The 26,509-nt window shown below is 47.7% G+C and overlaps 1 protein-coding gene across 5 annotated transcripts in view; it reads right to left on the bottom strand.

Moving 5' to 3' along the window:
- The window catches only part of Sel1l3 (SEL1L family member 3), a 97,944-nt gene that overhangs the window by 37,762 nt on the left and 33,673 nt on the right, over window positions 1-26,509 (bottom strand). For all 5 annotated transcript variants that reach the window (XM_078021157.1, XM_078021160.1, XM_078021159.1 and 2 more), the window contains exons 7-11: window positions 23,940-24,072; window positions 22,074-22,206; window positions 20,429-20,569; window positions 8,781-8,992; window positions 6,871-7,050 (exon numbers count right to left, since the gene is read on the bottom strand). In XM_078021157.1, coding sequence (XP_077877283.1) covers window positions 6,871-7,050; window positions 8,781-8,992; window positions 20,429-20,569; window positions 22,074-22,206; window positions 23,940-24,072 — 799 coding nt within the window. The remainder of the gene's footprint in view (window positions 1-6,870; window positions 7,051-8,780; window positions 8,993-20,428; window positions 20,570-22,073; window positions 22,207-23,939; window positions 24,073-26,509) is intronic.

The raw sequence follows: 26,509 nt of genomic DNA on the forward strand, positions 1-26,509 counted from the left end.
GGCATTGGAGCTCTATCTGGCTTACTCTTTGCCAAGTGACCAGTGTGTGCAGAGGGTGCAGCCTGAATGCCCTTCAGCTCAAGCTCCAGGGGACTCTCTGTTCTCTGCGATGAGCCTGAAATTCCTAATAAGGGATTCTCAACGGGAGGGTTTTTGTTCATCTGGAGAACTTGGGTGTTCTGATTTTTCGATTTCTTTTTCTTCTTGTTTTATTTCCTCCTCCTCCTCCTTGCCGTAGGACTTGAATGAAAGAAATAACACGGGAAGACACTGGTTCTGCCCTACAGGGAGGCTCATACCCTCGGGTCTTCCTGCCCATCTCTGGCATTGATGTCATGCATCAGAACCTGCCTTATGGCCTGCTTGGCTCTGTGCCAACTACTTGCCCAGGTGGATGCATCGAATCTTTGTAACCTGGTAAGACCGTCACTCTGGATATCCCTATCTCACACATGTGGACACTGAGGCCCAGGGAGGTTAACTAACTTGCCTGAGATCATATATTCACTTCTTAGATTAGGAGTTTGGATCCACGTTGCGCAACACTCTGCACCTGGCCTTGGTATTCTGTAAGGAAGAAGCAAGTGGCGGGTTTCACTGTCTCCCAGGTACCTAAGGAACTCCATTGAGCTGGGCTGTGGGAGTCTGGGAAGAGACCATGTCTCCAGGGGGCCCTAGAAGCCAGGCATCACTGTGAAGAAGGAACACGTTTGTCTTTTATATCCCTGACCCAGCCCTTGCACTCTGCTGAGTGGTGCCATTGGGCTTTGCTGCAAGATAGGGCCATTAGGAGCACTCTTAAACATGTGACATAGAGGACTTGAATTCAAACTCACCACCAACTACCTGAAGACCTGGGCCAGTTGCTTTATGTATCTGATACTCATGTTCTGCACCTATAAAAGGTAGCTTAGCATGGTACCTGCTATGTCAAAAGCACTCAGCCTACTAACCATTATGTTTTACACTGCAAACAGAAAGACTTGGCTTCAAATCAAGGCTCCACAAGTTATTTGTGGTGTGACACTTGGAAAGATTTTTAGTATCTCTGTATCTCAGTTGCCTCTTCCATAAAATGGGAATAATATATTGAGCTTACAGGTTAGCATGAAGATTGAGTGAGAAAGTTCATGTGTGAGCTCAGCCACTCCCGGGTGCAGGGCCTGCTCTTACTAACCAGAAACATCATTTTTAGGGCCTTGTGCACTCTAAAGTGAGAAGCGCTGACAGCAGTTAAGAATGTCAGCCTTCCTATTGGTATTTGCAGTTTTGTACAGCTCAAAGCCTTATTTTGTGGGGATGAAGATCTACATAGGGAATTTTGTGCTTAGAAAATGGAAGGAATAGAACTTGGGGAGAGAGTGGGGTGCTGGAGACATGGGAGAGCGTTCACGCTGTGTGCTGGCCTCCGTTCAGCACGTCGTGGTGTGTGGACTAACTTATTTGTGCTGCAAAACCCACGGGAGCCGCAGAGTGTGGTGGCTCCCGTTTTACAGGTAAGAAGCTGAGGTGGAGAGGTGAGAGGTGAGGGAAACTGTCCAAAATTCCCCACTGTGAACAGCAGGGCCCAGGTGTGAACCCAGGTAAACCTGGCCCTGGAGCCACACATGCTGCCTGCCACCCCCAGGCAGGGGGCTGCTTCTCCTTAGCAACTAGTATCATGTCAGAGCCACGTGTCTGGGCCCTGGCGTGAAGAGATCATGTGCGAGAGCATCTGAAGACAGAGCGACCCTTAACGGGGGCAGCATGGGGTTGTCCTCTCACCCAATTAGCATTTGGTGGCCCAGAAAGGAGCTGTGACATGAAGAAGCAACAGTGGTAGGGGACGCAGCAGGGTATGTAGAGCCAAGGGGTGCTGACAGAGATCAAATGTCCCAGACTAGCCAGTTCTGGAATCTTCCACAGTAGTTTCCAGAAGGTTCTTTTGTGGCCATTTATAAAATCAATGTCTCCAGAATGAGCACCGAGGTTCACATCTTATATTACAGGGTTGAAACCTGCTGCCAGGTTCCCCGGAGGCCCAAAGTCTGGAAACTCTGCGATCCTCAGACCACCCTGGGCCACACGCCCGGAGCAGGCACCAGGCTGTCCTGGAGATGCTGGTGCTCAGGGCTTTACCGCCTTGCCCTCTGCTCAGCCTGCAGGCTGCCATCACTGATTTCAGGAAAGTCCAGACGGGGGAGGGTAAAGGAAGGGAGCAGAGAGAGAAGGGAAGAGAGGGAGGGAGAAAGGAGAGAGAGAGGGGGGAGAGAGAGGGAAGACAGAAGAGGCCAGGAAGATGAAAACCCTCCAGACGTGGAGCTGGAGAGGCTCTCAGCAGCCTCATGTTTTCCAGAAGCATCTGCCTTCTGCAGACTTGTGAAATATAATGGCTCTGCCGGCACTCCCGGGAGCACGGAGCAGCTGGCAAGAGGAACGGGCGGTTTCATAGCCTCCACTTAACCTGCCTGCCTCTGCTACCTCCCTTCAGAGCCCGTCGGAACTGCCACAAAGAACCTGCCTTTTGAAGAGCTGAAAATCAGCTGCATGTTGGACTCCCAATAGGGCCGTGTGTTTTCTTTGTTGAAATTTAACATTTTAGGGCTTTTAAGGTAAAGATGGGGAAATATCAACTGTAACTGAAAAGAGACAGAGAAACAAGAGTCCCCAAATGTGGGATGTCAAGAGACGCAGGGTTTAAAGCCACGTGCTCTGGGCACCCACCGTCTGTGATGAAGCCCTTGTCACATCTGAAGGCACTGGCACCAACAAGACACAGCTGTCACCAGCTATTCATCCCCGGATGAGCTCTGCCCTCACACCCCTTCCATCATTCCATCAAGGTAAACGCTGAGCGCCAACTGCACGTCCATCAGCGTGTGGCTCTAGGGTCACCAAGGAGAACAGACAAGGTCCCTACCTTGAGAGCTTATGGTCTGAGAGGGAGCCATCTCTGTAACCCGGGCACAGGAGCTATGACAGACATGGGCTGGGCTCTGTGATGACATTGCAAAAGGAAGATCCAAGGAGGAAGAGGTGACAGGTGTGCCACTGTAAAGGGGGAGGTCCCCAGGGGAAACAGGGCGTGGAGAAAGCAGGACAGAGGAGGAGCCGGGCAAGGCCAGGGGGCAGGAGCACCACAGTGTGGCCAAGATTTGCTATTGCCAGAGCTGGGGCCAAGCCAGGGTGGTTAAGAGCTGAGGATATGGAAGAAGAGGGTGGAGGCATGTCGATGCGCTCTGTGACCAGCCAGCTGGACTTGGTTCTCCGGGGCCAGTGCTTCTGAACCCTGGCTACACGCTGCACCCACCTGAGGAGCTTTAAATACAAACACTCGCCATCATCCCTCAGGAGCCAAAGGGGATTTGTTTTGCATATAACCCAGGCACATCCCCCACATATTTTCAATCATCTCTCCATTACTTTTCATACTTCATACATTGAAAATGCTATGAAAATGGCCATTAGACTCGCTCATTTAGGGAATAATGACACGGGGAAAAGTCTGCACATGGTCAGTACAGACACAGGTTTTTGGTTTTTTCTTTTCTTTTTTTTCTTTCCAAATATTTTCAGTCTGTGGTTGGTTGAAGCTGAGGGTCTGGAACCTATAGATATGGAGGGTTGGGAGGACACCAGCACTCCTGGGCCCTGCCCCTGTCGCTGCATTGAGACCCTGGGGTGGAGCCTATGCACAGGTGTTCTTTGAACCCCTGCTGATTCTGACACTCAGCCAGGGAGAGAACATCCTCAGTCCCTCGTGAGAACAGTGGGAAGGGTCAAGATGACCGGAAGACCAGAGAGGAGGCGTGTTCGCTCCTGTGGTTGCCACACACTGGGTGATTTACCAACAAAAACTTATTTTCCCACAGCTCTAGAGCCTGGAAGCCCAAGATCAAGGTATTGGCAGGTCTGATTTCTTCCAAGGAGGCTCTCTGTGGTTTGCATATGGCTTCTTTTCTCAGTGACCCAACACAGCTGTCCCTCTGCACTGTCTGTGTCCTAATATTGTCCTAAAAGGACACCATTCCTATGCAATTAGGGCTCATCCTAATGGCCTCATCTAAAAGCATCACCTCTTTAAATATCTTATCTTTAAGCATAATTCCATTTGCAGATGCTGGGGATTGGAACCTCAGCATACGGATTTTTTTTTTTTTTTTTTTTTTTTTGTGTGTGTGTGTGGTTCTGGGGATAGAACCCAGGGCCTAGCAAATGCTAGGCAAGTGCTCTACCACTGAGCTACATCCCCAGCCATCATAAGACTTTTGAGGGGACACAATTCAACACATAGGAGACAGTGGCTGTTGTAGCAGCTCAGTGGAGAGAGGATGAAGGACAAAATCACGCTGTGGCAGTAGGGATGGAGACAGGGAGGAGAGAGAAACTCTCATGTAGAGCTGTTGGGGACAGGACGATGGGGCATCAGAGATGATGCCCCAGTTTCAAGTATAGACCATGGTGCCAACCAGGGGAGGTGCTGCAGAGGGTGGGAAGAAGGAGGGGGAAGCTTTCTTTATGATGCCTCTGACTGAAGACGGGGACATGTAAGAAAAGCCTCAGCTGAAGATGAAGGGTGGAGTGTCATCAGCACTCAGTCAGTAGAGAGAACCCCTTGTCCCCCCACCACCCAGAAAATGCAGAGGGAACAGGAAGCCACCATCAAGCCTGGAGGGAGAGCAACTTCCAAGGAGTGGGCAGAACAGGAGGAACTCATTCACGTCGTGAGCCACAAAAGCAAACACACAGAAACACTAGCCATGTTCTTTCTGTTTAATCTGAAGCCGAGTCCCACTAAATCATAAAGAAGTGACATGGAGCGAGAGCCCTAATAAAGAAGATGAAATGATGTGAACCACACATTACATAAAAGAGAAAATGAAACAAGAATCAAGGAGGGAGTTATTGACAGATCCTTGGTTTGTTAATTAGAGGTCTGGCTTTCTGTAGCTCCTCATTTGCTACATTATGCTGGTGAATTAATAGATGTCTCAAGAAAAGGACATTTAAATCAATGTATGACACCTGCTTAAATTCTCAAGAAGCCATTAATTACACATTCTTAAGAAAATGAGCTATGACACAACTCTTCTAAGTGTATAATTCCTATCTGAGATCCTTAATCATACGACTTTTCAGCTGCAAGATGGATCTTTTCTCTGGTTCTAACCAATTAAACATTTTCTTTCATAATCATAACATTTCATATGCCAAATCTTCAAAAGAAAAGGAGCTTGTTAGCAACATACCATTTCCCGTTGCTAATTTATGCTGAATTAGAATTCTTTAAAGTATAATATTAAAAAAAGTATAACATGAGACATATAGGGCACTATTAACACATCCTGGCTCTATGGAAAGACAAAGAAAATGTTATTTTTGGAGCCTGGTTTTGTAAAAATGTCTTTTTTCAGGATGATTCTTTTATGATACTTTATTAATAAGTTAATTCTTATTGAACGGAGGTCAAATTTTGCACATGGTTTATGTACACTGAAAGAATATTCAGTATAAATAATAAGGGGGTGTGAGTTTATTCAGCAGGAATCATTTTCTAAAGGAATTAAAATGTCTCCATAGACGGCCTTTGGTGGTTACAGCTTCACTCATGTTTAATGTTCACTGACAGCACATATCTTTGAGTTGTTTATTTCATAACCATACAGTGGCCTCTATGGATTTCTTTTACGAAAACCATCCATTCCCAAATATCAAAGCATGCATTTTTTTGCACTTTGGGTTTCTGGTACAATCCAGCCGCGCAGCTGGGGACCCAGTGTTCTGATTCTCAATCACCCACTAGCCCAAGATTCGAAATCCTGACCCTCAGGCCTGCTCACCAAGCAGGGGAAAAGCAAGTTATGACACAGATCACAGCCAAATCCTGCCACACAGTTATGTACCGTCCCTGCCTGCACAAGCCCAGGCACCCCGTTCTGTTTCATATTCCTGTGGCAGAGTAGAGTAATTGCAAGGACTGTCCAGGCAAAGTCGAAAATATTTACTATCTGGCCCTTTAGAGAAAAAAAAAAAAATCACACTTCCCAACTCAAGCAGCTCATGTGCTGTGACCCTGAAGCCAACCTCCAGTCTGTTACTGAGTTGCGAGGCTAGCTTTGAACTTGAGATCCTCCTGCCTCAGCCTCCCGTGCACTGGATTACAGGCATGCACCACCATGCCCAGTCCCATTGTAAATTTTTAAGCATGGGAATGATATGGTTTGGTTTGCATTTTAAATTTTTAATTTTGGTTACTGGGGATTGAATTCGGGGAGCCTGCAAAATGAGGGGCTGGAGTTGGTGCCCCTTATTTAGTCCTTAGTCCAGGACAAAGTCATCAAACATCACCTGCTGTTGACAGTCACCCAGGAGCACGGGGCCAAGGAGGTCCACGTGATGGAGACAGACAATTTCTCAAGTGTGTAGCACTGGGAGCCTGGCCGGGTGTGGCACTGACGTCTCTGTATCGTAGTCCCTGCTTGCTCGCTGCATTATTGATAAGCACTCCGGGAGATTAGTGCCTCTCACATTTGGACTCAGTCCTCCCTAACATCTCCAGACCTTGCCATTGCACACAGTTTTGGAAGAAAGACAAAAGGCTTATGCTCCTAATGCACTTTTTTTTGTTTGTTTTTGCAAAATCCAGATCTGTCCGGGTCCAAATCTCCCCTGCACATACCAATCTACCCACTCATGGAAAGTTTTCTGTGTAGGGACGCGGGACTATACAACCTGAGAACAGAGTCAGAAAATGTAAACTAGAGAGGGCAAGAAAGCCTCTCTCTTCATTTGATCATGCTCGCTCACCCTCTGAGACAAGAAAAAGCCCTTTATAGACAGTTCAGAAACCCTGGTAAACAGCTCCCTCACATTTCCACTCATCCCAGGTACCTGGTCTCCTTGCAGCGTGTGCTGGTCAAGGGGCGTCTTCGTGGCGATATTGCTGTAGTAGGCATACGACAGTTCCCAGTCCAGGGGGTAGCTGTCAATACCCTGGTAGTGCTTGTACCCAAGATTCATTGCAGACAGTCTCTCGCTGCCCTGGCCTCCAACCAAGCTATACAGCATGCCCTGTTAGGGAAATTGGCAAAGTGTTCACAAGACTGAGGACAGGCTTATAAAATCCTAACGCTGAAAGGTCATCCAGCTCAGTCCCTATATAGGATCTTGCCACTTCAGAAATTGTGAACTTGCCTTTGAAAAAAGTCCATCTCTAGTAAATCAACTAACCCAGACCTCTTATGGCTTACAAATCCCCAGCTGTCATCCTTCCTAACATCTAGTATCTTAAAATGAGAAATGGGGACCTTCCTGAATTCCCTCAGGACTTTTTTTTTTTGCCTCTCAGCCAACTGATCCAAAGACCCCTGTGCTGCTTCAGCTGCATTCTCTGTGAACACGGGCTCTGAATGTGGGCACACACCCAGCCCCCACTCTCAGAGTGTCTTGATAGGCTGGCTGGTCCAGCAAGGTCATTTCCTATTGGAGGAGATGGAGACCTAGCAAGGTAGAGCACCCAGCCACTGAGTGGCACAGAGAAAGCTAGAATTTTATACACTCGTCCACCTTTGCGGGGACGGCTTCAGGGACTCAGGGAAACATCCTATTGATCAGGAGCATCTATAAACCAGAGGCATTGCAAACGAGTCACTGAAAAGGAACAAGGAGCCGTCTGGGTGTGTGTAAGAGGATGGGTTTCCCCAGTTCAGGGACAATCACGTGTGCCAACATGAAGATTAAAGGTGACCAGGGAGCATTTAGCGCTTTCTTAATTTCTCTCTCTCTCTCTCTCTCTCTCTCTTTCCGTTTTTGAGATCTCTCTGTATTGCTGAGGCTGGCCTCAAACTCTATCCTCCCGTTTCAGCCTCCTGAGTAGCTGGGACTATCGGCGTGCCCTGGACTCAGTCACATATTTTTGCGATGATGGATTTTATCTGTCAATTTGTCCAAGCAATGGGGTCCCGGTTTATAGGTTATTTCTGGGTGTGTCTGAGGGTGTTTCCAGAGATTAGCACTGCGGTGGACTGAGCACAGCAGATGGCCTCCCAGTGTGGGTGGTCCTCATTGAATCCCTGGAGATCCTAAATAAAACCAAAAGGCAGAGGAAGAGGAATTGTCTCTTTCTGCTTCCTGCCTGTCTGTGTGAGCTGGGACATTGGGCTTTTCCTGTCCTTGAACTGGAATTTACACCATCAGCATCCCTAGTCCGCTCTGGCCTTCAGGCTCAGGCTGGAAATATACCACCAGCCAATATGAGCCAATTCTTCATGATAAATCTCTTCCTATATATATAATCCCATTGGTTCTGTTTCTCTGGAGAACCCTGACTAATACACTTATGAAAATGTGACTTTAAATGTTAGGCAAGTTGCATAATCAATTTGGATTCAAAACCCCAAACAAAACTGTCTGGGATGGCATTTATTTTGATGGTAGAAAGCTGGATGTGACAATGCTTTGCTTAGAGACCCAAATGACTTCTCTTAGCAGAGAAGGAATATGGGATAATGGTCTCACCCTCAGAGTAGTCACGCTCATGGGGAAGAGGACACTGTTTTTTGAAGGAATGGGATTATGGAAAGCACGGATCAGCATGCTCCCAGCGCTGTGTGCAGAATGACACAGAGGGCTCTTTTCCACTCCCTGAAAGCAGGGTATCCCGTGTTTACGCAGCCCCAAGACCCTTCTCCTGGGCGTTCAGGTCTTTAAAGAACTCTAAGGAAGTGCGACACGTCCGGTTCTGGCCAGGTTGCTGCTTTGCAGACACAACACAGGTGGCCGATGGTCCACGAGGTGCTCACCTGCAGCTGGTCCCGAGGCACACTTAATCCAGTTTCATAGAAGACTGCGAGGTAGTAGGATGCTTTATGGTATCCGCAGCAGCTGGAATCCATCAGAAAGGGAGTGACCGAGCTAATTTGGTGAAGACCATCAGAGCTGGAGAGTCTCTTTACAGCCTTCTCGAATATCCTCCTACCGATTTCTAACACAGACTCGCTCTGGCTCCTGGGCCCTGTAAATAACACAATTCACAGCACACAGGATTAATTACCATGGGATCAACAGGGCTTTAGAAAGAAGAGAGAAAAACCAATTAAATCACCTGAGTTATCGATATGGCAGGTTCCACAGTATCTTGAAATATACCACCTTCCAGGGAGGTAAATGAGACCCTTTAGGGATGCCCGGGCGTCGTTCTGTAAATAGCTTTTTCTCTGGCACTAAATGACAGCCTAGTCTCCGGGGGAAAGGATGGGCCTCACAGAGCTGAGCGAGGGCCTCAAGAGGGTAATTTACCCGGCGTCATTCACCACCCAATCAGGACCACTGCAACTGCCACAGAGACGCTTTCCTTCTAAGACTCTCTGAAGAAGAATGTGTTTTATCCCAGAAATAGTTCTTAGGTATTGCTCTAAAAATCTGAGCCAATGAACCTGATTTTGACACCTCCTGCCTGCCTTTGGCCTCCGGTTCCTCTTGTGGGTCTCTGGACACAAAACAACAGACAATTTTCATGGGGGACTTCTAGCCTGCCAGCAGAGAGGTGTGTCCTGTGTCCTGTGCAGATTGTTACTGGATCCCTACGACCTTAGGAGGTCTGTGCTATTATTAGCCTCCTGGGTTTTCTCTGGAACAAGGCTCCCAAGAACACTGAGGCCTAGAGAAGTGAACGTGACCATTTTTATCTGGGACTTGGGCATATAAGACACTAGTAGCTTGGTCTAGTAACTTGTCTAAAGTTACCAAGGGATTGAGGTTGAGCCCACCCTTGATCCCGGCTTTGCAGGCCGCTAAGGCCTGAATGCTCAGTCAATCTGCTACATTCACCCCCTGACAGACAGGCAGCAACTTGTCACTGTGAATAGAGACATGTCACTCAACTGCCCCAAGCCATGATGCTTCATTTTATAGAATTCTCCCCTAAATCTACAAGCAGAACAGCATCTAAGCCCAAATGAGCAAGTCTGAAGGTCGTATAATGTAACTGTTAGAGTCTTCTAAAATCAATCCACATTAATCAGCCAACAAATATGTCCTTTCTAGGACAGGTAAGGCACTGTTCCAGATGCCATGTTACAAAGGTAACATAGGATTGCCCAGATGTTAGGTACGAATAACTCAGGACTTAATTACATGTAAATAATGTCAACCTGAATGTGAAGCTAAATGTCAAGACTGAAATTTCACCTTCCTAAGAACTGTTACATTCAACATTCTTATTTTCTTCATCCTATCCAAAATAAAAGCGTTATTAAAAAGCAAGCTTCAGAAGGCAGCAAGGGACCCTCCTCTTCTCTGCCCTCCATCGGGGAACGGGCAGAGGTGCGCCATGGGAAGGCTTGGCATGGGGTTTATTTCTGGGCAACTCCCTTGCAGAGGTCTATGCTCAAAGCAGAGGTCAGAATCAGCAAGGTCCAGGGTGACACTGTGAAAGCTGATACATTGTTTATGAGCTGGTGCTGGTCCCCGTGGGCAGGGTGGGCCGGCTGTCCCTGAGAGGGGACAATGTACCTGCACTGGCAATACCTCGAGCTGTGGTGTCCCCCCTCCACCGCTGTGCTTTGTCTCCCTTGATCCCAAGCACCCAGAACATAAAAGGCGGAAAAAGATTATCTCTCTGAACAAACAGTCGCCCCATTTCCTACATCTTTTTTTAATAGCTGCTTTTTGCGAGAAAAATCAAACCATGCAGATTTGTATAAAATAAAAACAGAAGTGCCCTCTTCCTCAGTCTTTCTTTAACAGTGAAGATAAAAGCTTGGTATGTATGCTTTGAGACATTTCCTTTTAGCATATACAATAATTCATACATACATTCATTTACATACATTGATATACATTTTCTTTCCCAAAATGGCATATTATGCTATTATGAATTCCAACTTTTTTTTAAAAAACGAACTCTACATTATTATTATACAGTTGTCAGAAGCTCATTTTTTCTAATGTCTCAATAGAACAGTCATCCCGTGCTCACCACTGGTGACTGCTTCCAGGACTTCTGCAGGTACTAAAATTCTTGGGGGCCCAAGTCCCACATACAAAGTGGTCTAGTGTCTGCCTCTAACCTACAACCTCTTCCTGTACGTTTTAAATCATTTTAGGATTACTTATAATACCTAATACAATGTAATTGCTATGTAAATAGTGGTTACTCTGTATTGTTTAAGGACTAATGACAAGGAAGAAAAGTCTGTGTTTATTATTATTCTTTCCTGAGGCCCTTTTTTCCACCCACTCAATGCTGGAGGATAGAACCCAGGGCCTTATGCATGCATGTTAGGCAAGTGCTTTACACCAAGCTACTTCCCCAGCCTTTTATTCTTAATTTTGTGGGTGCCTGGATCAAGCTGCAGATGCCGAACCCACAGGCACAGAGGGGCAACTGTCTTGCCTTTGGAGCTGTACCATTTCCCAAGCAGTTGTCTATTTTTAGACTCTTGGGCTGCTTCCAGTGGTCTTGCTCTGAGCAACAGCATGGCGGTGGACATCCTCGTCCGCCTGCGTTCGCCTGTTGGGATATATCTGAATGATAACAGCCTTTCCCATCAGGAGTCTGGGATCTTGTTTTGGATTTTCTTTGTGTAGTTGAGGTAGGAATCCCACCCTCCTCGACCATTAGCTGCCTTCTCCTCTGGATTCAATATGCACCGTAGCGTTCAGACAGGGTTGCAGCATAAATTCTACTGCTACTTATTCATAGATTTACTTCTAAATATGTTCTCATTTCAGGTGCCCCTGTGTGCACAATCTCAGCAAAGCAGCATTAACATTTTGTTAACGATTCATTCCTGCCTCACCTGCTTTGCCAAATGCCTACCTAAGAAGATGGGTTTTGCCTGAGTACACACAGATCTGAGCTTTGTGGGCTCAGAGGAGGGAAGAGACTCTAAACAAATGAAGCTCCACATAAAACACTTGCCCTGCTGACCCCTGGCTTGGAACTCCAGAAATCATTAACAGGGCTGCCCAGGTACCTGGGATCCCTGGAAAATAAGGAACCAAATCAAATCCTTCACAGCGCTCAGTGAAAAACCTCAGCACAGAAAAACTTTGCAGACTGAAACATGGGCTGATTGTAAGGGCTCCATTATTTCTTTTGTATATTACAATTCTTAACTCCCCCCAAAATATTGCAATCACTTTTTTGTCTGCATAAGAATCTAAACAACTTTCTGCACCAGTGACTATAATAGAAACTAATAATTCTAAGGTAAAATTGCTCATTTCACACATTTGTTAAAGTTTAAGTTCCAACTGTTGCCGAAAATCAAAGCTGTGATGTCTTTGGTGATATTGTGAAACTGGCGATTTTAAAGTCAGTTTAATGAAACTGTTAATTTCACCCATCTGGTTTAGCATATGCATTTTTTTTTTAGCGGATCTGCAAACATGCCTTGTTTATAGAGATTAATGGGGGTAACAAAGAAACAAACAAACCACATAGAAGGAGCCATTCCCCCATGCTCTGTCTCCCTGTACTAGAAGCGAAGGGACAAAAGTCACAGCCACCTTGAGTTCACCTCTAGTATTTTCCAAGGGGCACAGCATCATTTATTTTGCCCTTTTCTTTTTTTTCTTTTTGACAATAATGGCATAAGGTCCCGATTTGTGTGCTCATCATTAGAAGAGGCAAGAAGCAAACTATGAGAAGGTGGCCACTTGCCGAAGGCCCCGGAGCTGGAGCCAGCATCTGATTGCGAATTCAGAGGGAGAAAGGCACCCTCGTTTCCTGTGAGAGGGACAGGGACATCAATAGGAAAGTCATTTTTAGTTTCAAGCTTCCGAAAGGCACACTGCATCCAAAGTAGAAGTTCGAAAGACAGAAAAAAAAAGGAAAAGGAGAGAATGTCACTAAGCCATTGGAAGGAGTGATCATCAAGTTTACTGATTGAAACACACAGCGCGTCGCGCCCCTGGTTTGCATTCTGATTCAGTGAGCCCCAGGGGCTCCCCAAGCTTCAGGGGCTGGTTTACCTCTCTCTCTGGTACCTTTCAGCACTGTGTGAACTTCCTGATCTCATACGAGTAATTTCCCTCTGTGCCTCTCTCCTTGTCCTCCTTTCTTCCTCCATCTCTCTCTCTCTCTCTCCTTTCAGGTTACTCTCTGGGTTGGAAAGTCAGAGCTCATTCTTTGTGTTCCCTCCCTACCCCCGTGTATTTTTTAAAAACTAAAAAAAAAAAAAAAAAAATGTATGCTTTAAAAAAATAATAAAGATGCTGGTTCTTCAACAAACATAAGTGAAACTGCTCTTAAAAGAAAACAGTGTCCTGGTGTTCTTCCACAACATCATTGCATTTGGAACACATCCATGCTTGCGTTATAGGGTCTCCAAATAAACGCTGCGGTTCTTGGCAAAAAAAAAAAAAAATGAAATGGAAAACAAAGTAGCGTTTTGATAGTGAAGCCGGTAACTACTGGGCACCTCATGTGGGGACACCTCTTCCCTACATCAGCACTCCAAAGCCTGGGGCAGGAGGCAGCAGTGGCCCCCAAAGAACCAGGCAGATGGTGTCCTCCCTGGGAAAAGAGCCCAGCCTCAGGCCTGGCCTCCTCCCAGAGAACCATTTATTGGCAGATCTTGGACTTCCTGTAGCCACAGGCACCAGCTCCAAGGTACCCAGGAACGAGGGCAGATGACCCCAGAGACATGCTGTCCATCTCCCCTGTCTTCCCCCGCACCCCTCCCTGCTTCATGTCACCTGCTTAGAACCCTGGACCCCGCCTGCCTGCCTGCACCTGAGCCCGAGTCCTTCCCGCCTGCTCCCTGTGCCGGTCTCCAGCTCCCTCGCCATCGCTTTTCCTGTCACCTCCCTCCAGCCTCGCTTTCCGGGATGTGAGCTGAAAGGGGTTTTGAATTCAAACAGTTCAGTTTTGACAGGAAAAGTGTGACAGGAGAGTGAAAGACGTAGCCAGCACAACTCTTAAATAATGAAAAAGCATGCATACTAAACACGCCTGTACCAGCACTAGAAAAACCCAAAGGCTCATAGGGCGATTCCTAGGCCCTGGCAGGAGCCATTTTACTAGAGAATCAGAAGCTCCCCAGGAAACATCGCACAGGTTGACTGATCCAAACGCCCCTGGAAGTCCTGATCAGGGGTCTCTTGTTGGATGACACCCCAGAGCCTGGACAGATTGAACGTGAGGACAGAGCCGCACAGGAGAATTCCCCGTTCCAAGGTAAGATATCAGGATGCAAAGCACGGGCTCTGGAACCTCAGGGGCCCGAAGGTTCTATATGCACTGCTATAGGCACTGCTGCTGGGAGCCCAAGGAGCACAGCCATCTTTAATTCAGAGTCTTGCCAACGCTGGGAGGTGAGGAGCACGTCCTGTTACACCTCGGAGTGGGAGCACCATGGGAACAGCTGTGTTCTCTACCAGGTTGGTACATCAGCTGTCAACCTGTAACGTCTTCCCCTCTGCACCCCTGGCACTTGGCAGAGAGAGCTGCGTGGGGGCTGGCTCTGCTGTTCACTGCAGCTGCCGTGGGGCCTCCCTCGGTGCTGGGAGAACCCAAGGCATGGCTCCCAGATGGAGTTTGTATGTACCACGGGCTCTTCTACCCTGACACCTGTCTATCTCAGACACAGATTAGACAACAGGAAAGCCAAAACCACCACATTTCTGGAATTCTTTTAAAAATGGGTGTGCAAAGATCCGAGAAAGAGTCTGTCTACTTTGGTTGACAGTGGAAAGCTGGCAAACAGGGCCCGGCCAGAGCTGGGAAACAGAGCTCTGGAACAGGCTCAGGAAAAGTGGAAGAAACGGGGGAAATGCAGGAAGGAGAGCAGCCCAGTGTGCTCCATCAGTCTGGACTGGAGCCACGCACAGTTGACGTAGACCTTGAACCTGGGTCTCCTGGAAGGCACATTCTTCATCCTTCAGTGACTCACTGGCCCAGCGAAGACTTCTGGAGCACAGCACACACACTGAGGTTCCCTGTGCCTTGGGGAGTGCTGCTCCACAAAGGCTTACCGAGGTGAGGGTCTTCGAAAAACCCTAGAGAACCTACAAACGGTTCCAGATTTGAGGACTCTAAGTTCTAGTGTGGAGTCAGACACTTCGACCATCATGTGGGGAGATGGTTACTTTAAAGGGATACATATGAAACATCAAGCGGGCAAGGGCAGGGCAGCTGGGGGCCCAGGAGACAGAGAGAAAACGTGTGGGGTACCCAAGTTGGGACAGGAAGGCAGCGTACCAGGTGAGCAAGCAGAGGCATGGGAGGGTGCGGCGGCTCTCTGAAGAGGATGTGGGCCCAGTGTGCTGTGCAGGGTCACAAGGAAGAAGGATGGATTCCATGAGCTGCTAATGTATGCCCAGCACCTTTGCAGGTGGAGAATTAAAAGGACAACCTGGACACCTCCACCTGCCGTGCTGCCCTCAACGGGTCTGCAGCTGAGTAGGTGGCAGCGACACGCAGACTCCAACAGTTCTAGTGCAGGCAGATTCTCCTCGGGCCCACAGGAGACTTTCCCTCCAGGAAGCTCTTTCATAGACACGAATCACCTCTAAAAGCCTTTCATTCCTAATTCCCATGAACCTACTATGAAACTGTTGCACAAAAATGGAAGACACATCACACTTAGGAGGATGGAAGACAATAAGTGTTGGTGAGGATATGGAGAAACCCGGAAGCCTGGAGAACCGCTGGTGGGAACAGAAAATGCTGGAACGGCTGCAGAACAGTATGGAGGTTTCTCAACAGAACTGTCACATGATGCAGCCCCTCTGCTTCTAGATGCATCCCCCCAAAAAACTGAGAGCAAAACGTCTTTGAAGAGAGACATTTGTACTCCCCTGTTCAGGGCAGCATTAGTCCCGATAGCCAAGAGGTAGATAAAACCCAAGGGTCCATCCTAGAAGAATAAGTGAACGAAATGTGCTGCATGCCCAGAATGGAACATCGCAGGGTGTGAAAGGGAAGGGAATTCTGATAGGCGCTACCATGGGCGAGGACGTTGTGCTAAGTGAAACAAGCCAGCCACTGAAACATAAAAACGGTGCCACTCTACTTAGGGGAGCTACGGAACGTTGTTGGACTTTTGGGAACAGAGAGCGGGATGGTGGTTTTCAGGGCATGGATAGAATTCCAGTTTTCAAAGAATCAAAGAATTAGAGACACATGGCAAGGCAGTGTGGACACACTTAATGCTACTGCACTGGATTTAAAAAGGTAACTTAAGTGTATTTACCACCATTAAAACTTCAACACGCAACTACTGCCCTCAGGAGCAGAGGTGTAAATACCTGGCGATTCTCCCAGTTTGGGGGGGATCCAGATATTCTGGGAGCACCTGGGAGGCGCTGTCCCTGCTGCTCTCGCTGGCTTGGGGGTGGAGGCCATTCTCCATGCTTGTTAATGAAGCTGAAGCCGGGCCACTCCACCCCTGCGGTCCTTTGAAGTATACTGTTGGCTTAGACAGAGAGCAGATGATCCAACTAAAATCACACAGTGTGGGGGGAAATCGCTTTCAAGTCTGCCACGTGCGTGTGTGTAGCAGCCTGGAACTGGAGTGTCGGCCATGTATACGGGGAGACGCTGCCAAGAAAGAGATGATTCCCTCCTAAGGAATCAGAAATAACAGACCATCATCGTCTCCTACCATCCTATCTCTTAAAAAATCCGGGAAAAATAATTTCACAAATTAATTCCCCTGGGGGAATCAAGGGAGCTGATGTTTTCTTTATATTTGGCCTAACTCACTCTAGCTCAAAGCATGGATTTTGTTGCGTCTTGGCTCACAGGGGGCACTCAGTCAATATTTCTTTAGTGAATGAATGAATGAAATATTGGGAGTGACTTAAGAGCCCACTTGGATGTTCATCTTTCTATTCAGCTCCTACAGCAAAAATTCCAGGCACTGCACACCGATGCTCCTGTCTGTTCTCAGAACTTGTCTCAGGTATGAAAACGCAACGTGAATGCCTTAGTCTGTTTGGTGTTACTATAACCAAATACCTAAGGAAGGCTAACTTCATAAGGAAAGAGGTTTGGTTTAGTTCAGAGTTCTGGTGGTTCAAGGCATGGTACCGGCATCAGATGGGTTGGAATATGAGAGAGAGGGATAGCACATCACCAACAGGAAGCCAGAGAATGGGTCAGGAGTTAGACTTACTCGTAACTTACTTTCTCAAGAGCTCAGGGGTCCCATGGCAATGACCTTAATACCTTCCAAGGTCAGTCCCTGTAATGACCTTAGGACCTCCAACTGGGCCTCACCTCTTAAAGCTTTCCTCACCTCCCACATGGCCATGCTAGAAACCAGGCTTCTGACACATGCACCTTAGAGGACAAACCACATTCCAACGATGGCAAAAGGATGTTCTAATAAAGTCTGTTAATCAGCAGGAAAGGACAGGACAGCAGCAGAGAACAGGACCTAAACTAGAGTGGTCTGAGGCAGGCCAGGGCCAGCCCGACACTATGCCCTTGGAAGGAAGGGTCTTTGAAAGACCAGGAGCAGACGGTCACACCTGTCTTACTATTATTCTTTTATAAAATGTATGTTAAAAATGTAAACCCATTTTACCATCAACTTGAAAAATCAAATTTTCTACCTATTTTTCAGTCTTGTTGGGAAGCTGGGTACAATGTATGACACCAATCTCTCCTGGGTGAGCTGGAAGATGCTCTTATAGCCCCAAGCAGTGTCACTGTGCTAGTGAGAGAGATGAATGGGAAGGAGCGTGGGCCTGGCCTCTGCAGGAGGCACCCCAGTCCTTCCAACGTGACCCAGAAAGGCAGGCACTGAGGGAAGAATGGGGCCTCCTCCACTCCCCTGCCCCCTGCTCCCAGGCCACCAGGGCAAGGCTGAGACAAGCCGGTGGCTGCACGGCCCAGGGAGGCGGAGGCCTTGGCAGGGGAGGGAGACACAGCAGGGCCAGGGGGTATGTACACTCCTTGATGCTGTTCTAATTTGGCCCCAGAAGCACCTGACTGACGGGTTTGGCACACACGGCGGATCCTACGGTGGCCACCCGGCATTGGGGCTCAAAAGCCAAACCCCGCCTGACTGGATGCAGCACCTACATCAGGAAGTCTAGTGGTTAGAGAGCTCCGGATTTGAGTTTTTACCCAGATTCCATATCCAGGCCTCCATGGAGAATAAAATAGCCCTGACTTCTCATAAACAAAACTTTGAGCTGTAAAAAAAAATAATGTGAAAACATTTTTATCAAGAGTATTTTCTTAAAAAAGAATGTATTGTGAAAATGATTCACTCCCATTCCCAACAAGCAACACGACATTCAAAAATGATCGGAAATCTCATAAAAACAATTTGGAGGTGGATGTGGTCATAGCTCATTTAGCCTCGATTAGTCAACGGTCACCAAGCACCTCGACTCCCGCGGGTCTGTCATGGTCCAGGCCACCAGAAAAACCTGGAATCACCTCTGCCCAGCAACCACAGCCATGACACTGACACTGCGGTTCTCAGCCAGAGGTGCTTTGGCCTCCTTGGGGGCATCTGGATTTGGCAATGTCTGGAGACACTTTTGGAGATGAGGGGATGATGGCGGAAACCCTGTGGAAACCAGAAACACAGCTGCATACCCTACAATGCACACGAGAGGCCCCCAAACAAAGAATCCTCTGGTGCAAAATGTCTAGCCGGTAGCACTGAGTTTGAGAAGCGCTGCCTCTGAGGGGCCTCCTGTGTGCTGGGACTGTCCCCGGCATTTTATTCAGATATCAACTCACTGAACCCAACACCAGGAGACACAGGCTACTACCACCCATTTTGCAGATGATGCCACTGAGATTCAGAGAAATTAAGTCCCTCGCCAAGAGCACGCGATTAGTGAGTGTTGGAACCATGGCTGGAGGCCACGCTGTCACAGGATGTAACACAGCCTCTCAGCTCTTTGTCCTCCCTGCCCACATCCCTGCAGCCACAGATCCTTCGGGGCCACTCTCTTCAGGTCCTTTAGCTCTGTCTCCGTCACTCTGTCCCACCCAAGCCTGCGTCCTCTCTTCCTGGACCACGGCCATCCTCTCCCCACTTCTGGCCCACACTCCTCTAGCTCACCTCTCTCTCCCCCACTCCCACCAGAGAGACCTCAAAAAGCCCCACCTGATACATCTGTCCACTGCTTGAACACCTCTGGTCACCTACAAGGAAAAGCCCAGACCCTTCAGGCTGATGTCCCTCTCCAGGGCTCCTCGGGCCTCCCCAGCCCTTCCTGCTGCGTTCAACTTGCTGTGCTGCCCTCCCCTCTCTGCTGTCTTTGGTCTCCAACACTCACTCCGGAAGACACCTATGACCTTTCAAGAATCAGTCCCAAGGTCGCCTTCTCCAGGAAGCCTTCCTGGCATACCTGGGCCCTCCTGGGTAGAAATGACCACTCCCTTCTTTGTGCTTTTATTAACATGTGTTACACTTTCCCTTTGCTTTCAAGTCTGTCCCTCCAGGGCAGGGACCTTGTGTCATTTCACTTATCTCTGAAGGTGGCCAAGTAACCAGGGAGTCGCTCAGTAAGTCTTGAAAGAATGAAAGATAAAAATCCCATCCAGCTCAAAATTTTCCAGGACAGCAGAGTCACTATCTGCAAAGAAAAACTATGCCACTGGACACGGTCATTCTTAGGAGGCTGGTTTCTAGATCACCTTCACGCAGGAACACCTTGGGGACCCCTTACCACCAGGACAGTTACCCTTCACCCTTGGTCTCCCCTTCCCCTGGCTGAGCCTCTCAAGCTTCATCTCCTCTTCTTAACAGCCACGGTTTTAAGTTCCCTTGTGACCCTACAGTGTGTGTTTAATTAACTGAGCAAATCAAAATAGCTATGGGCCTAAAGAGAACCTTTGCAGCATTTAGAAAGGATCTGCAAATTCTTGAGATGATGCTTAAAGTGGAGTTCAAATCACAAGTCCCAAATCTAAATGCCTAAGGGCCCAGGCAGGTCAGACCCCTGCGTGTAGGAGGCAGGAGGGGAGAAATAGAGAAAAGGGGCCCAGGATGGTCAGACCAGGCCCTGGCCACGCCCCACCTCCAGGATCATGGCCTATAGGAGTAAAGGGAGAGGATTACCAGATCTTTGAATGTTTCCATAAAAAGCTAGAAATGTGTATTTTTTTCCTACAAGTTTTTAGATACTGATAATCAATTTTTTTTTTTTTAATCCGCAAAAAGGTACTTTGCAAACCAACTCCATGTGGGAGCCGACTCCAGCCACGCAGGCTGTGCATTTGTGGCCTTGGCTTTAAAGAATTGCTCAGGCAATTCCTAAATTTAAGTTTTTGTGTGTGGAGTTGGAAACATGCACAGATATATTGAGAGTGGTGGACATACAAGGGCAGAATTTAAATTTGAAATTAAACTAGAACACGAGGGTTAAAAATAACATTGAGGCATAAATCACCAAAGAGGTTGAGAGAAACAGAAAAACAGGGAGCCTCTCTAGCCAGCAGCCCAAGCTCAGGCAAAAGCTCCATTACCGGCCAACAAATCCATCTCCAGCAAGGCCTGGAACAAGCTGGGGTGCTTGTCTTTCAGCCCCTTCTCCCAGGGGAAGGCTCTGCACGTCGAGGGCCTCCCGTACCTGCGCCTGAGGTCCAGGTAGGAGTTGTGGAGGTCACCTGCAACAGAAGCACAAGAGACCACACCCCTCAGAGAGGCCAAGCCTTCGCCCCTCTAAGACCCGGGAGCCAGGAATAAGAGGTCAGACCTAACATTCCCGGATGTTGGCTGGGTCCTTTAGGGATCTGAAATTGGACACGCTTCCTTTGCTTAGGGTCAATATTCAGAGCTGAGTCCAAGGGAAACGTGCCAGAGCCGCTGATGGCTGTTGAATAATTCTACGGAATGAGCAGCTGGCCTCTGGCTGGGCCCCCGGAGGCCAATATCTAGGCCATTTTTGTGGGCGTATGAGTTGGAGAGCAAAGCCCAAGGACACCCCCCCCCCCCCCCGTCCCCCGGGAAGTGAGGCAGTTGAAGACGTTAAGAAAACGTCCCTAATGCCACCCAACAGACAGGCACGACAGTCTGGCTCTCCGACTCACAGTATCTCTCCTGATATCACGGAAGTTGCCCAGATCAGTTTCTCTCCTGTTTGCCACATTACCGTGCCCCTGGACCTCGCCTCTCTGCTGACCGCGTCACATTTTCCAGACAGCTGAGCGGTGAGCCCAGCTGTGGGCCCAGAAGAGCCTCTTCCTGAAGGGAGCTGCAGTTCTACCCTTGCACACTTACCTGTGGGTGTCCTAAGCCTGTGTAAACTCAAGGGGACTAGGGGACTGGGCTGTGATGGACACATATGACCCTCCACCCCCAGGGCCTGGAATGGGATATTCTGCTCTAGGGATGGTGAGACACGGAGGCAGGACTGAAATACTCAATTCTTGTTTGCTGATGGCAGAGACCCACAGGAATTTCTCTTCCAGAAGGAACATATGTGACTAACTCTAGTGCCACCCTATCGAACAGGAAGATCTACAGCCCAGAGAGACGTGTCAGTGCCAAATCCAAGCTGGAACACTAGAGACAGGACTGGACCACGTTTGATCAGCATCCCGGATGAGTGGAGGGGGTCTGGGCACACATGACCACGCACGTAAGCTGTCTATTTCGAATTCATTCCTTCTGTCGAAAATTTCCCATATTACCCGGAATTAGTGGTAAGGATTAAAAAAAAAAAACAATAATAAAACAGAGCCCCAAATAACAAAGTCAATGTTCAAATATATGAAAGCTATTATTCAGATATTAATAGCCTAAGACAAAAGTGCACTGATGAGAAAACATTTCTAATGGTTAATTTATTTTCCAATTCGTTCTTATTTTTTTTCAGCCTGGCATCATGGATAAGGATGATGCCACACAAGGCTCAAAACACTCTCATTTGTATTCTTAAATAAGATGAGGTGTGGAGGCAGCTGTGAACCATGTTTTGGTCTTTCTGGAATCCAGGTCGAATGCAGACTCTCACTCTCCTCCCTCTGTGGAGGCTCAAATGTGCACTTGTCCCCACTGGTATTGGAGCCAAGTCATATGCGCTGTATTTTAGCCCCGTCCGGGAGAAGCTCCCTGTGTTAATCCAAATGCACAAAGCTTCAGGCAGCCCTCCTGATCCTCAGTACTCACATGCCTCTTCTCTGTCACCCCCGGACTGTGCGGCAGATGTATACACAGATACGATTTCTTGAACCTCGGCACACCGTTCATAATATAACTTGATTTGTTCAGCAAGTTGCTTCTCGAGGAGGGGATTAAAGATCTAGGAGAAGGCAAGAAAACCAAATGAACAGCCATTGTCGTCAAATACTCATTGACCGAGGTCCGTGAGGGTGTGTTCAGGCTGACTTCATCTCCCATTGACGCCCCCGGCCGGCGTGCTTGTGCAGTGTCCTCCACTCTGGATTTGTAAACCAAGGTTCTTAGTATTAGTTCAAGGGCATGCCAGTTCTGGCTTCTTTGGGGCTCATGTTTCCCTCTGCAGAGGTTTTTAAATGTAAGGTTTCCTAGAGACCAGGCTCCGCCCCCTTCCCCCAACCCCTAGAACATCCCATTTCTCCCCACCTGCGATTCTCACCAAGGGCTGCGGGTTCTACCCATGCCGTGCCAGCTGTCTGGGACCCCCTCTCTCATCTCCTGCATGGCTCCAAGAGCTGGATGCAAGTCCGTGTCATGGGGACAGGCTTCCCTGGCAGCCCTCCCCACCACGGTCACTGGTGGGCAGAGGCACAGCCCCTGCCTCAGGGCGCCCAGAGCTGTGCTCACAATGAATGAAACCAGTCTTGAGTTCTTTTAGGACTTACCAATCGAAGCTCCAGAAAGGGAGCTTGTCAGGATCGGGCCACTTATCTGAGCTCAGTGTGTTTCAAAACGCAGGTTTGGACCCAGTCGAGGGTCATAAATCGATGTGAGTGCTTTGTAACCAGTCGTTGGATGGTGTTTTGTTTTTATAAAGTAAAATACAAAATATCAGAGTACACTGAACAGAGCAAGGGTAAGAACCCTTAGTAAAATTTTTGTCTCAGTTTTGTGTGTGAATATATATATACGCTCTTATGGTACGTGGTATTAATGATACTAAATCGACTACCTTCAAAACCAATTGGAAGCTGCTCTCTGAATCCACCTTGCTTGCCGTCGTACTCAGCCCAGAGCCTGTTACATCACAGGTAGGCAGTATTTATTGTACAGTGAATAAACAAATTTCCCTTCTTCATTTTCATAGAGATCTCTCAATAGCAGCTCCGTGACATACCCATGGGCGGTACGGCTTTCCATTTTCCTAATTAGGATTTTGTCTAGTGAGTCCTGCTTTCTCCAGAACAAACTCTCTGCAGGCAAGGGACGGAGAGAATGTTCCTCTTTCAGGTATCACGTGGGGCTCCTGATCTCTTCCACACTGCCAAGAAGCTAACTGTTATGAGGGCTCTGCACAGGAAGCCCTTGACCCTCAGCCCAGCTAGGGGTCTCCTTTGTGGTGGGTTTGGATGTGAGAGCCTGGTGCAGGAGACTTCACTGGGAACGCAAAGCCCTCTTCCCTCTGTACAACCAAAGCTAACAGCCCCTGGACCCCCCGCAAATCCACGCCTGTGCTTCTGCAGAGAGCAACTCGTGGTACCAGGATTTTAATTTGCTGGAGCCTCTAGTCTTCTGATACTTTAAATAATAGCGTGTAAGAGAAGCTTTACCAAATAACTAAGAATCTCTCCTTTCATTAGCTTAATCACTGGATAGGCAACAGCCTGATAAAAATCTACTCTATAATTAAGCTAGTAGTTATTAAAACAGAGGAAGTAAATGGTTTCCATTTTATGAGTGCTAAATGAACCAAACATTAACAGAAATCTATTATCGCATTGGCTGGGGGGGGGGAACCTAATATTAATTATGCTTGATGTCCAGCTGGGGTAAATCTTTTGTTTACACTGGGTCCTGCGTTCCTGAAGGCACACCTACTACCCAAGCCCACTGCAGACATCTAGGTGCTGGGCTCACCTGTGCTGGCTGCAGACTGTGGAGGCGATAGTACTTCAGGGGTCCAAAGAATCCTTCGATGCCAGCCACGTACCTGCTCCCTCCAATAATGAAGTACCCAGCTGTGTCATTGTAATGGAAATCCTCTCGGAAGCTGGAGAAGAACAGAAAGGACTGAGAGAGCCCTGGACAGGAACCAGGTTATTTAAAGAGACTTTCATTGACCCTCCTTAACTTAACCCCAATTGCCACAAGCCTGTCACTTCGGGTTTCAGCAGACAAGACCACCTGGGGTCAGGAAGGCTTGGGCTACATCCCAATTCTGCTACTTACCAGGTATGTGTCCAGTCACCTAACCTCTCTGAGACTGTTTTCTTTTATAAAATGATAGTGCCTGATCTATTGGATTGTCAGATTAGGTAAAGAGGTCAGTGTCTACCAGAGTGCCCCACCTGCGGTACAGTACATGACTGTTGGTATTGGCGATATGGTTTGCAATCGATGGAATTATTTGAAATTGTTGCTCTTAATTGGAAATATTTTGCTCTGCAAGGGGGGGAACTTGTGGAATAAATAGAAGTTGGTTGTGTGGGAAAGGTAAAGTGCAGACCACGGCAAGGTCAAAGGCTTGGCCAAGGACAAGAACTCAGCCCAAGTGATGTGTCACAGGTCCACCTTGCCCTGAAAGGTCTGAAGATCAGAGACACAATGAAGGAAGACATGGGTGGCCTGTATAAAGTGTGATGAATTCCTCGCAGCATTGCTTATATTGCTCATACTAGGCAACCCCAGGTGCCATCACTGGCCCATCCAACCAGGGAGCTTTATTTACACTGCAGCTTACAAAAGGTACAAAAGGACCCGAGAGATCGCCAAAATATATTGAGGGGAGAAAAAGTGCAGAACACTGTATGGTATGTACCTACAAAAGAGAGAAGATTTTTTTTTTTTATTTGCATGAAATCTGTACTTGTAGACAAGAAACCATTAAAAGTCTATGAGGAGAGGGGGTGGGATGTATGGGAGCAAGACATTTAACCGTATTTTCATATAAATGTTAAGGGGGTTTTTTTGTTTGTTTTAATGTCCTTAACCATGTGCATTTATTACCTATTTGAAAATTAAAGCAGGAATGATAGGCCAAGGTGTGACGGGAGCATATGTGAACCGTGGGGGTGGGGTGAGAGTCAAGAGAGGACAGGGCCAAGGAGCACAGAGGGCAGGTGGGGGCACCAGGGAGACAGCAGAATGCCAGGCAGACTGCCAGGAGCCAGGGAGCAGAGGACTGGGCCACAGCGCCAGCTACCCACAGAGGGATCAAGAAGCCGGCCACCCAGGGTCATTCCAGGACAGGAGATGGACTGCCTGCCTCTCAGCAAAGAAGCAACTCCTAGCAGGTGCATCTGGCTGGAGAGGAAGCAGGTTGGGGTGAAGCAACCAGCGAGCTCCCCAGACATCCACCCGACAACAGCAGGAGCGAGCGCTCGGAAATTAATTAGCTTTATGCAAACACAACCCAAATGGGAAAGAAGGCCTTTATCTCCTGTATTTGTCCTTTTGGAATCTCGGCCTTGAAGGACTGTGAGGAGATGAAGTTCTCTTCCCCCTTTTTCAGGAGAGAACACGAAGTTATCAACTCTGAGACTGGGAATTGACCCTGTTTTCCAAGACCTTGGTAAGACTTGAATATTTCAACAGTTCCCAGGAGACTACACCAGCACTCGACAGCTGGAAGCAATGTTTCTTGAAGTTTTCTAAGTGACCTCTACTTCACCAACTCACAAGCCTACCTGAGGTCCCCACTCCTGTCAAACCTACCAACTAAAGCCCACGACAGGCTGGATGCTCCCTTACTAGACGCCATTCTCCGGAGTCTTCAGGTTTTAAAAATGGGAACAGTAGTAATACCTACCTATATGGTTGTTGTGAGGGATAAATGAACTACAGGTTGCATGTCCCTTATCCAAAATGCTTGGGAATGAAAATGTTTCAGATTTCGGAGTTTTTTGGATTTTGGAATAATTACATAGACTTTACCAGTTAAGCATCTTTAACCTGAAAATCTAAAATCCAAAATGTTCTCACAGAGGAAATTTTTTTAGCATCTAAAATGTTCAAAAATCTGGTGTGATGCTTAAAAATTTTCAGATTTGAGGTCATTTTGGGTTTCTGACGTTCAGATTAGGAGGAATTTGCTCAACCTTGAATACAGGAACAAAACATTTAGAGCAGTGAACATAGCAGGCGCCACACTACCAGCTACAGTTATTACAGTTGACCTTGTCCTCTGCTGGATTTCTGCTCCTTTTGAGCTGCGTTCTGAGTATGAAATGTGGACTCTCAAGCCAGTCAATGGCGAATCTGTGATCCTAATCATTTACTGTTGACTTCAATCTGGTATCCAATAAAACAGGAGCAAAGAAGAAAGGGTGGTTCCTTTTATTAAAACTAAGTTGAATGTTTTGGTAGAGTCTGTAGATAGAGGTTATAGAAAGCTTGGGGAAAGAAGCGGAAGAATTGGGAAGGGTTTGGGTCTAATTATTTCACCAGTATCTTTGTTTCTTTTCATTTGGAAGAAATAGATATTAGGC

Source organism: Ictidomys tridecemlineatus, chromosome 9, assembly GCF_052094955.1.
Source record: "Ictidomys tridecemlineatus isolate mIctTri1 chromosome 9, mIctTri1.hap1, whole genome shotgun sequence".
In the NCBI taxonomy this organism is placed as follows: Eukaryota; Metazoa; Chordata; class Mammalia; order Rodentia; family Sciuridae; genus Ictidomys; species Ictidomys tridecemlineatus.